Below are 13,112 nucleotides of genomic sequence, written 5' to 3'. Positions count from 1 at the left end.
TTTCTAATCCTATACTTAATGGTCTGAGCAATGAAGTCAAACACCTTCTTAACCACCTATAATGCAACTTTCAAAGAAAAAGTCACCTGGACCCCTGGGTTTTTCTGTTTGACCACACCATTGAGGGTCCTATCATTGTTGGTTTTACCAAAATACAATACCTTGCATTTATCCAAATAAAACTAAAAGACTGCTGGCCAGTAATCAACCAGGTTGGATTTATCTTGCTTTTTGCAGACAGGAATTAGCTGGGCAATTTTTATAATTTTAGAGCCAGTGCTGTAGCTGTATTGGATCAGCTTGGCTTGGAGATCAACCTGATGAATGCCTTCCAGTCTTCAGAATACGATGCAAGGTGAGCATCAACCCTAACCTCCCCAACCCTTTTTACCCAATAACCTTGTGAACAATCCATTAACACACACCTCCACCAGTCACCACAGAACTAACTCAGTGCTCAGACCTATTCACACAGTAGTATGGGTACTTTTGATTTTCTGTTCATACACGATACCTTCCTGTAATTAGCTGGCTCAGTCAATGTCATTCTCAGTGCCTGATAACATCTATGGCACCAATAATGAGGCTACTGGAAACAATTTCCCCATTACCCAATCTGAAATGTTTCTAAACCAACCTAGCTCTTCAGTTTTTGTAAATTAGGCAATAGTGTAAATTTATGATTCAATATGACTATGCATTGCCCATTCACAGGGTTACACCTTGTGAGGGCCTATGGGGCAACTCAAAGGGGTCACTGATGAACAGTGCAGTGATGTGCAATTGTTGTCTGGTGGCTCTATTTTTGACCCCTGCAATCAATCTGCTTTTTCAAAAAAAAAGTTCAGCACACACTGGAAGCCAGTGACAGAAAACAATGCATAGGCAGGATTTACATTCTGAATGGATCATTGACCTGACATTTTCTAGCTTTTCACCTTGTAGCACTCCAAAGTTGACAAAGGAGGTAAACAGCTGAAAATGTGTTACTGGAAAAGCGCAGCAGGTCAGGCAGCATCCAAGGAACAGGAGAATCGACGTTTCGGGCATAAGCCCTTCTTCAGGAATGAGGAAAGTGTGTCCAGCAGGCTAAGATAAAAGGTTAAGATGGAGGAGGGACTTGGGGGAGGGGTGTTGGAAATGAGATAGGTGGAAGGAGGTCAAGGTGAAGGTGATAGGCCGGAGTGGGGTGGGGGCGGAGAGGTCAGGAAGATGATTGCAGGTTAGGAAGGCGGTGTGGAGTTCGAGGGATTTGACTGAGACAAGGTGGGGGAAGGGGAAATGAGGAAACTGGAGAAATGTGAGTTCATCCCTTGTGGTTGGAGGGTTCCTAGGCAGAAGATGAGGCACTCTTCCTCCAACTGTCATGTTGCCATGGGCTGGCGAAGGAGGAGTCCAAGGACCTGCATGTCCTTGGCGGAGTGGGAGCGGGAGTTGAAGTGTTGAGCCACGGGGTGGTTGGGTTGGTTGGTCCGGGTGTCCCAGAGGTGTTCTCTGAAACGTTCCGCAAGTAGGCAGCCTGTCTCCCCAGTATATAGGAGGCCACATCAGGTGCAGCGGATGCAATAAATGATGTGTGTGGAGGTGCAGGTGAATTTGTGGTGGATATGGAAGTATCCCTTGGGGCCTTGGAGGGAAGTAAGGGGGGGGGGGGGGGGGGGGGGGGGGGGGGAGGTGTGGGCGCAAGTTTTGCATTTCTTGCGGTTGCAGGGGAAGGTGCCGGGGGAGTGGAGGTTGGGTTGGTGGGGGGTGTGGACCTGACGAGGGAGTCGTGGACCTGACGAGGGAGTCACGGAGGGAGTGGTCTTTTCGGAACGCTGATAGGGGAGGGGAGGGAAATATATCCCTGGTGGTACGGTCCATTTGGAGGTGGCGGAAATGACGACGGATGATACGCTGTATATGGAGGTTGGTGGGGACCAGTGGGGTTCTGTCCTGGTGGCGGTCGGAGGGGCGGGGCTCAAGGGCGGAGGAGCGGGAAGTGGAGGAGATGAGGTGGAGGGCATCGTCGACCACGTCTGGGGGGAAATTGCGGTCCTTGAAGAAGGAGGCCATTTGGGTTGTACGGTATTGGAACTGGTCCTCCTGGGAGCAGATGCGGCGGCAACGAAAGAATTGGGAATATGGGATGGCGTTTTTACAGGGGGCAAGGTGGGAGGAGGTGTAGTCTAGGTAGCTGTGGGAGTAGGTCGGTTTACAGTAAATGTCCGTGTTGATTCGGTCGCCCGAGATAGAAATGGAAAGGTCTAGGAAGGGGACTGATCCCGCACGGACTCCGGACTACGTTCCGACCAACAAAATTTGGAATGCACACCCCAGAGGAGGTAAACAGCACACTTTAAGAGTTTTCTCAGTTTTCTGCATTAAAGGTAGAGTGTGTTGTCATTGTTCCACTCCAGCAGTGGAAGGACCAGGAAGCTCTGATGCATGTCTTCTGCAACTTAGCTGGGACATGTGCTGTGCCTGGTGCAGTGGGCTACTTTCCCATTGAATGTATAGCAAGTCACTGCAATGATTTTTAAAAAGGGGCAAGGAATTACAGCCAATGTAATGATGGTGGCAAGGTAACTTTTAGAAGTGCCATTTAATGTAGTTGTAGCATGTGGGCTGTAAAAGTCCAATATTTGAAATTCATTATGGATTGAGAATGGTAAATTGTGTTAGATTATCTTGATTAAATGCTCAATGATGTAACAGAGAGACTTGATGAGGAGGGAAAAGTGGTTACCATGTGCATAAACTTGCAAAAGGCATTTGATACATTGCCACACAACAAACTTAAATTGTGAAAATAACCCATTGGATTGAGGAGCCACATGGATATAAAATTAATTAACAGAAACAGAAATGAATAGTTTGACTGCCAGCTTCTTGAAAGTACAAAACCACTGTGAAATCTGGTTCACTTAAGGTCTTTTTTTGAAGAAATGTCACACACGTACATTTTGGACTGCCATACAAAGCAAACATCAAGAGAAGGAAAATCACTGCAAATGGTCAATGGAGTTCTCAACTTGAACCAGTCTAGTGCCAGTCTGAAAGAGCATGATACTTGCAAAGAAAATGCAGTACTGAAGCTTTGCTAATCTAAAGCTTCACAAATGCACATTTTTTTTATAGCAAAGGATTAAATTAGCGCATCCGAAATTTTTTTTACTCTCGTTAAGGCGGGATTTGCAAGACATCAAAAAGATGTAGTCTGCAAGTTAATTTGTCTCTCCACTTTAATTCTACATTTTAAAAAAAGAGTTTAATTTGCTACTTTCATTTCAATGACAGATTCTGAATTAGTCATTGGATACTTGGACAAATTTAAAGGCAAAATTTGCAAATTATACAGCAATAAAATGCACATCAATTTTAAAAGCAAACCAACAGCAGGAAACAATTACAAAAAACCCACATACCATGCCCTTTTTATGGCTTTCAGTCTATAAAAATGAAAAAAAGATCCACCCCTACTGCTTTCTCAAGTTTGCAACACAAAACAAAGTTTGCCTTTTTCCACTTTATTCGGGTGACAAGCAACATAGTGTATTATACAAAGAGGAGGAAAAAAACATTAACTGGCAAGAGTTAAATTCCATCTATCATGATCTAAAATTGTTCACAAAGACTAATGTTGAACACAACTTTCAACTGTAAAAATACACAATCTGCGGTATTGACAGCTTGCAAAGCTCAGCTTAGCCCCCATCGATTGGAATGACACGATTTCTTGTACTCTGTTTTGAGACTCATCCTCAAGTTAGAAAATCTACGAAAGTAATAAAATGCAATGCAATACAGTCTAACAGGGGAAACATAATAAAATTACTTAACTCACAATATCTGTTGGCACCATCGTTGTCATTGAAATTAACTTGTTAATTCAGCATTAATGTCATTGGGATCACAGCAATTTCTTACCTATATGACCACAGTTATTCTCCTTTTGAATAGGGCACCTCCAATTGAAAAGATAACTGTGATAACGCTAGGTAAATCAGCAACGATGGATAATAAAGGTAAAGTTGGGGGGAATATAGAGCATGTCATTCAAAGATGAAAATCGCTTAATATTTTAGGTGGAATCCTTCATTAGGACTCCTGACCCAAAACACTAGTTTACCTTTCTTATTCAGGCAACAGATTTGCAGTACATTTCGAGCATTTTCAGTTTTATGATTAAAGTTTATATTTTCCATTAGGATGTACAAGTTTTTTGTGATGAGTGGATAATACGATGGCAACTGTTGAAAACAATTGAATTTTGGTACAGTAGTGATTATTAAGGAGTTATTTAAGCAAGAACCTCAAACAATCTCACTTCCAATTTTTTGTAGTCAACAACTAAACTGTTTAGATACTTGATGTCACTGGATACACTACAACCAATGAAAATAAATAAATGTAGCTCACAATTACGATCACAAGCTAAATTTAGACAGCAAATTGCAGAAACTAGAGTCCCCAATGCAGCCAAAATTCAGCGACTCTGACAATAATACATTTACATTTTTCCAAGGCTTTTTTTTTAAGGAATAGTGGAACACACAAGTTTTCATCGGCGTCAGCACCAATGGGAGGATCTTACTGCAAGTATGGAGAGAGAACTTCTGAATTTTACTCTTTCTACGCCAAAGCAAGAACTAGATAAAAGGAAAGAGAAGCACATATTATTTTACAAATTAAATATTAAAATCACAACCACCAGCAATGTAAATTTAAAATAGAACTCAATCAAAATGCATGCTAGCTCAGCTACAATTTAAAAAGGAGGAAAATTGGGGTAACATTTTGGGTGGGATTCCAATAAAATATCCAAATTTTGATAGCAACCATTACTTATCTTGATTTTGGCAGTTCTCATGCATTAAGGAATTCAATGTTTCATTGAACCTTCATTTAACATAATTTTTTTGTTATTTTACAATGTCACTTTTGACCAACTTTTATTTGTACTTAAATACTTGGGTACAGGTCACAGGAGGAAAAATTAAACACAAGACTCCCACTGTTTTAATGGAATGCAATAGGTTCAGAAAAAAAGGACCAAATATTTTAAAAGAAACCTTGATTTCCATAGCACCTTTTGCATTGCCAGGACATCTTAAAATACTTAAGGTACGATTAACTAATCCTGAATTTCAGTCAAGTCTGCATGTTGGAAAACATGACAGTTGTAATTAGCAGAGTAAAGTGCCTCAAACAGCAATAAGTGATCTGATAAAAATGTTGGCTGAGGGATAAACGTTGACCAGAATAGAGAGCTTCCCTGCTTTCTTAAACTAGTGCCGTGAGATCTTTTATTCCCACCTAGGATTCAGATTGGGGTCTCAGTATCATGCCCAATCTGAAAGAGGGTCATAGAGTGTTCATGTTTCTAGAGTTGGTCTTGAAAATAAACCTTCTCTCAGAGGTGACTGCTCCCACTGAACCAGAGCTAATAATTCTCGCAAAGTAATTTGTGTATAACAAGCTTTCTGATCAATCCATTAATTGGGGACCCTTCCAAATATCAGTGCAACATTTGTTACTTACATTCATAATTTTGTCCTGTTTCCCAGTACAATTGCTTTTTTTTTTTGAAGATAGATATTTTGGATATTTTCAGAATTTCCAATGCATTTTAACTCCATCTTTAGCCATGTAAGCATCATTTCTGGTACTTCAAAGGTCTAGTTTCATTTATTACATAAACATTTTCTAGTTATTTATACCTAGCCCCATCTACTATCTACAACGTATGTGAGAAGGATTCTACCTTACCATGGAAGAATTAATAAACCACAGTTTGCAAGCACTCACTGTTAGAGATCTGGCAACATGTAAGTAAATGGGACAGCAATGCAGGTGTCAACTTAAAGTACCTATATTCTGACACCAATAAGTGCCCAAAGCAGCAACTTACCAGTTATAGCTTCCTGCGCAAAGTACTTTACGTCCATGTCTTGGTCTTGACTCAATTTCTCCAATATTGGTTTGACTTCGCTTTGTAAAGTGCTACAATTAAAAACATTGAAGGTTTTGGAAACCAGAGTAGCAGATCTGAGAGATATAATTTTATGCCACTAAAACCAAAAATACACTGATATTGTACTCTGATTAAACTGTACTATCATGCCCCTCTTTGTCCTACCACCAACACAGAATGTTCACTAGTCTGGAATGGGTTATTTGATCTCAGATGGTTGGTAGTGAGAGTCATCATTGCGCTCCTTTTCTTTGGGAGGGGACAGGAAGTGGGAGCAGAGGGAAACAAGCAAGCATCTAAAGGGCTCATTTTAGTGCAGTGGTGTAAGAGACTAGGCAGGAGCTTAGCATTCTTTGCAGAGAGAATATAGTATGGCAGAGTGCACACTTGCTTCTAATCCAGGACCACACATTTGCCACTACTGTTGAAAATTAAAGTTACCATGAGGATCTTGCTCTTTACCACTTAAATTCAATGGTCATTGCTTAAGAATGTGTGCATGATAATTAGGACAAAGATTGAATTTAGATGCAACTGCCTCTGTAATGAAACAGCTCACTGGCACACGCATTCATGTGAATAATGAAACAATTTGCAGGCCCACTGATCCCTGGAGAATTGACTTTAGTGTGAGGGGGGACCTGATACAGGAAGAAGTGGGATGGAAGAATGTTGGAAATGGACAAGATAATTACTTACGAGCATTCAAATTTCTGTAGAACGCTAACTACCTACAATTTCATGCTGGCCGACGCACTGTGGAGCCTCAAGTTCTATTCCAGTTTAAGGAGCTTCAACAATTCCAAGAATAAGATGTCACAGATCTGTATTCCTTGTATTAATTTCAACAAAGATTTGCATAGAACTTACTTGGCGTCTAAAACCGGTCCTATTTTCTGCAGTGATTTAGCCACATTGAAGCGAACATTTGCCACCTGATCACCCGCCATTTGTAAAACCGTCGGCAACATCTGCTTTGCAGTAATATCCTGGCCACAGGCTTCAGACAGTACCTGTAAATTCATCAGGAAAAACACTGTTCACTCAAAACGTCCTAACATCACTGATCGTTCTTGTTATACTAATGCTTCCAGTCAGAAGTTGGATAATCTATGAATCACTGCCTGAACATGGTCCAAGCCATATACAGGGACATTGGACTGGAAAGAACCTCAGGACTAGCACTATACATCATCAGCATAGTGTTAGGGGAAAAGGCGTTAGATTCTTTCACTTTCTAAAATTTTCAAATATAATCGATGCTCGGTCTCTATTTGCTCTGTAGTTCATTCAGTCACCATCTGCATGTAAATACATGAACGCACCGATTCAAAAACTGTTTTGTGCAATCTTCAAAATGGCTTTTCTTTTAAGCAGCATAGAAATAGGTTAGCAAAGCAACAAAAAACTTTGATAGTACATAGAGTCATAGTGATGTACAGCACAGCAGCAGACCCTTTCGGTAAACTGTCCATGCTAAATTAATCTAGTCTCATTTGCCAGGACTTGGCCCATATCCCTCTAAACCTTCCTATTCATGTACCTTTTAAATGCTGTAATTTTCTCAGCGACCGCCACTTCCTCTGGCAGCTCATTCTATATAAACACACACCAACCTTTGCATTAAAAAGTTGCCCCTTAGGTCCCTATTAAATCTCGCCCCTCTCACCCTAAACTTCTGCCCTCTAATTTTGGACTCCCCCAAACCAGGGGAAAAACCTTGTCTATTTACCCTATCCATGCCCCTTATGATTTTATGAATCTCTATAACATCGCCCCTCAGCCCCCAACACTCCAGGGAAAACAACTCCAGCCTATTCTGCCTCTCACTATAGCTCAAACCCTCCAACCCTGGCGATGTACTTGTACATCTTTTTTGAACCATTGCAAGTTTGACAAAATCCTTCCTACAGGAGGGAGACCAGAATTGTACACAATGTTCATAAAGAAATTTAATGACCTTACGGTGACTACAGGATGGTCGTTTAATTAACTATAGCTTATTATTAAAACCAAAGCATTCCTTCCCAATTTAATTTTCATGTAATTATAACTGCAGCATTAAAAAAAAAGTAGGCTAACTCAGCCTTCCTCCCCTTGTATTTAGCTCCACAAATATTAACTACCTTTACATAAGATATCCACAGGCACTTAGAAATGGTGCCTAATGCAATGTTTCTCTGACCTGTTGATTGTAATTAAGACAAGCCAAAAGGAAATGGTAGAAGTCTCCAATTGGAGAAAATCTAAGAGAGACACCCCATTATAATTGAGCTTTGAAATGGTCTTTGGCTGATGGGGAGCAAGTGATCTGGGAATATAGGCTAACACATTGTGACTTGACACTGGCAGCATTAAAATGCTGGCACACCGTAATGAGAGCCACTGGGATAACCACAATTAGCTGATTAGTGCAGACCCTGAACATGCAGAAATAGAATCAACCATATACAATTGATACATGGATGATGAAATAAAGTTCTGAGTGTGTCAGATTGTAACTAGAAGAAAGTGAGGACTGCAGATGCTGGAGATCAAAGCTGAAAAATGTGTTGCTGGAAAAGCGCAGCAGGTCAGGCAGCATCCAAGGAGCAGGAGAATCGACGTTTCGGGCATAAGCCCTTCTTCAGGAATGAGGAGGGTGTGCCAAGCATGCCAAGATAGAAAGTAGGGAGGAGGGACTTGGGGGAGGGGCATTGGGAATGCAATAGGTGGAAGGAGGTTAAGGTGAGGGAGTGGGGGCGGAGAGGTCGGGAAGAAGATTGCAGGTCAAGAAGGCGGTGCTGAGTCCGAGGGTTGGGACTGAGATAAGGTGGGGGGAGGGGAAATGAAGAAGCTGGAGAAATCTGCATTCATCCCTTGTGGTTGGAGGGTTCCTAGGCGGAAGATGAGGCACTCTTCCTCCAGGCGTTGTGTTGCCATGGTCTGGCGATGGAGGCGGCCAAGGACCTGCATGTCCTTGGCGGAGTGGGAGGGGGAGTTAAAGTGTTCAGCCACAGGGCGGTTGAGTTGTTTGGTGCAGGTGTCCCAGAGGTGTTCTCTGAAACGTTCTGCAAGTAGGTGGCCTGTCTCCCCAATGTAGAGGCGGCCACATCGGGTGCAGCGGATGCAGTAAATGGTGTGTGTGGAGGTGCAGTTGAATTTGCGACAGATATGGAAGGATCCCTTGGGGCCACTCCCGGCACCTTCCCCTGCAACCGCAAGAAATGCAAAACTTGCGCCCACACATCTCCCCTCACGTCCCTCCAAGGCCCCAAGGGATCCTTCCATATCCGTCACAAATTCACCTGCACCTCCACACACATCATTTACTGCATCCGCTGTACCCGATATGGCCTCCTCTACATTGGGGAGACAGGCCGCCTACTTGTGGAACGTTTCAGAGAACACCTCTGGGACACCCGGACCAACCAACACAATCACCGTGTGGCTAAACACTTCAACTCCCCCTCCCACTCCACCAAGGACATGCAGGTCCTTAGCCACCTCCATCGCCTGACCATGGCAACACGACGCCTGGAGGAAGAGCGCCTCATCTTCCGCCTAGGAACTCTCCAACCACAAGGGATGAATGCAGATTTCTCCAACTTCCTCATTTCCCCTCCCCCCACCTTATCTCAGCCCCAACCCTTTGACTCAGTGCCGCCTTCTTGACCTGCAATCTTCTTCCCGACCTCTCCGCCCCCACCCCCTCTCCGGCCTATCACCCTCACCTTAACCTCCTTCCACCTATCGCATTCCCAATGCCCCTCCCCCAAGTCCCTCCTCCCTACCTTTTATCTTAGCCTGCTTGGCACACCCTCCTCATTCCTGAAGAAGGGCTTATGCCTGAAACGTCGGTTCTCCTGCTCCTTGGATGCTGCCTGACCTGCTGCGCTTTTCCAGCAACACATTTTTCAACACTCAGAACTTTACTCAAACACATTATATTCAAAACTGAACAAACTATTTTCATTTCATAGAAATATTACAGCTTTTAAAGTTTAATACAAGCACACACAGAATTATACTCACATTAATGCAGAACAGTGTAGTCATTCTATGAAGGTAGTTGGGATCACTAGCCATGGCAAGGACCTTAGGCACAATAGTAGACTCTGCCCACTCTTTTCCAAACTTTTCCACCAGTTTTGTCAAGTTGTTTGTAGCAGCCTCTCGAATGGCATATACTTGAAAGATGCAGAACCAGAAGTCAAGTGATCAGACTGAATGAACAAAGTTACTACCCAACTCCAAAGTAACCAATATATGGGAACTTAAAAGATTTTTAAATAGTATTTATTACTGGGAACATGGTATAATTAATACCAATTATTAAGATATGTCTAATTGAAATACTAAGTTGTGTCCAGGCAGCAGAGGTTAAATACATACATGGAGGTTCAATCTAATATTAATAAAATATAACGGGATATTTGATTTAAATTGTGCTTCAGAAGTGATTGCTTTTAATAAAATGTGTCCTGCCATTTTAGGGGAATTAATCCTATAGCAAATCTGTTGCCACCATGGAAATAATTTCCTTTCCCAGCTTTAAATACAATATCACATTCTCTACATTTAGTTTATAAAAAAAGAAGTCTAAAAATAGATTCTACATTATGTCAACTGTCTCTGACTGATAGCATTACATAAATCCTACTGGAGAAACCCAATCACATTTAAACAGCTAAGAAGTTTGGGAGATATTAAGAATGTGGCACAAAGTGAAGGCTATCGGAGCTTCAAGCTTAGGAGACTTCTAGCATAACATAACATAACATATGTAGCTGACACCCACAAAGTATAAATTGATAGGTGTGTACGTGCCTGTTACCACACTACTACACTGCGTGGGTACACAATGTTTTTCTCAATCTACTGTCCCCAAATAGACAATGCAAATTCATGTTTTATGGACACATTAGACCTATAAAGTGGTACAGTTGAGAAAGTAAACACCTGTCAATTATTATTTAAAATCAGATTCAGTGATATCCTGTAGCAATATCATATTACAGGTTCAGATTAATGATGGCTCCTTTCACTGAGCCATCCATTAGCGTTATAAAATATCCTCATTAGGCTGTACCACCTAAGGACATGCAATCAAACCAGCCACTTCGATTTAAGGAATATTTAACTGATGGCTCTGATTCTAGACAAACTTTCAAACTCTGTTAAACCTGACAGTCCCATTAATAGAAACAAAGTGCTGGAAAAGCAGATCTGGAAGCACCTATGGAGAAAATAAAATAGAATTAAGGCGTTGAGTCCAACATGACTTATTCATAACTGAAGGGGACCAGAAAAATATGGCTTTTAAGCTCTTGACAAGAGTTAGGAGGAGCAAGTGGAACAGATGGTGAGGATGCCCAGAGCAAAAGACAAAGAAAGTGCTAATGATAGTAAAGGAGAGTTATGGATGAGGAAGAGGAGTTAATTGTAAGTGTTAACAACAGAAAATCGGTTAGCTCTATTGATAGGAAAAAAATCAGACAAGACTAGGTTGGGGTCAATCAAAATGGAGGATAATGAGTTCAACAACGTCAGACTATGGGCAATGTTGAGCTCTGCAGACTGTAGAGTGCCCAAGAAGAAAAGATGATGTTATACCTATGGTTTGCATTGGGTTTTTCTGGAACACTCTAGCAGGCCTAGGAAGAAATGCTGGCATGGGAGCAAGATGCTGTATTAAAAAGGCAAGTATCGAGGAGAAAGTGAGGGCTGCAGATCAGAGCTGAAAATGTGTTGCTGGAAAAGCGCAGCAGGTCAGGCAGCATCCAAGGAACAGGAGAATCAACGTTTCGGGCATAAGCCCGAATTCCTGAAGAAACGTCGATTCTCCTGTTCCTTGGATGCTGCCTGACCTGCTGCGCTTTTCCAGTAACACATTTTCAGTTAAAAAGGCAAGTAACAGGGTCAAGGATACACAGGAGTAGAGGGAAGAGCTGGAATTAATGATGATCAGATTACAAATGATCTAATTGAACGGAGAAATGGTCTACCTACAATCTCACAATTTATAGAATTTTGCACTATTTGGGAAGGACGACAGGCGTAAGGAGTGACAGAGCAGTAGAACAGGGTATCCAAAGAAACTGTGGTTGAAAAATGTGCTGGAAATACACAGCAGGCCAGGCAGCATCCGAAGAGCAGGAGAATCGACGTTTCGGGCTTAAGCCCTTCTTCAGCTCCTTGGATGCTGCCTGCCTTGCTGTGTTTTTCCAGCACCACATTTTTCAACTCTGGTACTCCAGCATCTGCAGTCCTCACTTTATCCAAAGAAATTGTACCTATACCAAGAGAACGTTGACAAGGGTCAGGAGAGGTACGTGTGCTTGGCGTGGCATCTTGCTAAATGTGGAGAGATTCTTTGAATGCAGAGGACAGGTAAGGGTGCAAAGTGAGGACAAGCAGAGCCCTTGTTTTGTGCTGGTAGGGATGAGAAGGAGCGAGTGGTGGAATCCTCCACTGAGGAAAACAGAAGCCTTCCTGGAAACACCCCTTTGAAAGTGGTATCATCAGAAGAGGGGTAGAAACTGGTCAAATTGAATGGAACCTTTTACAGGAAAAAGTGTCAGAGGAAGTGTAACTTTGGGTTTGCAATTAATACTGGTTGACCATCTACCCCATAAGTGGAAAAAGAGAAGTCATGGAAGAGAAGGGGAGAGTGAGAGATGGACCAGGTGAAGGGAAGACTTGGATGAAAGTTGGAAACAAAATTGATACATTTTTCTAATTAACAAATGTGATCAGGAAGCAACTGCTGTACTATAAGAGCAATCTGTTCAGGTTGCTTTGGAATGAAGAAATAGAGGGCCTTCAAAAGACGTGGGGGGGAACTGTCCAACCATGTTGAAGAGCCAGCAGTTGTGACAAAGAAACTGGAAATTGTAGAACTGATGTAAATCGTTAGAAAAATCTCAATCTCAGAAACCCGCCCTCTGACTGAGCATATCATTGCAATTTCTTCTACAAAATAACGTTGCCTTGGAGGAAAGCGTTCAGCACACAACCACGAAAATCCATATCCCACTATTTGCATAGAACCTACGATAATTTTTAGAATAACCCTGGTCCATTGTGCTAAGTCTGTACTGTTAAAAAGATTTGTGAACTGATCACGGTCTTGCAAGAGATTTGTGAATGGAACTTGAAACCAGCATGCTCGGGT

At 42.1% G+C, this 13,112-nt stretch overlaps 1 protein-coding gene across 1 annotated transcript; it reads right to left on the bottom strand.

Moving 5' to 3' along the window:
• Positions 1 to 3,493: 3,493 nt before the first annotated feature.
• Positions 3,494 to 10,153, bottom strand: LOC148142252 (uncharacterized; the record flags this gene model as incomplete). Its single annotated transcript, XM_087976562.1, has 4 exons — positions 3,494 to 4,631; positions 5,894 to 5,985; positions 6,827 to 6,969; positions 9,971 to 10,153. Coding segments are annotated over 4 exons (435 nt in total), but the record flags the coding sequence as incomplete, so codon positions are not given.
• Positions 10,154 to 13,112: the final 2,959 nt, after the last annotated feature.

Source organism: Chiloscyllium plagiosum, unplaced genomic scaffold, assembly GCF_037043375.1.
Source record: "Chiloscyllium plagiosum isolate Xiang-an unplaced genomic scaffold, Cpla_swu_hap1 HiC_scaffold_29, whole genome shotgun sequence".
NCBI lineage: Eukaryota > Metazoa > Chordata > Chondrichthyes > Orectolobiformes > Hemiscylliidae > Chiloscyllium > Chiloscyllium plagiosum.
This window is presented reverse-complemented; position numbering and strand designations above follow the sequence as displayed.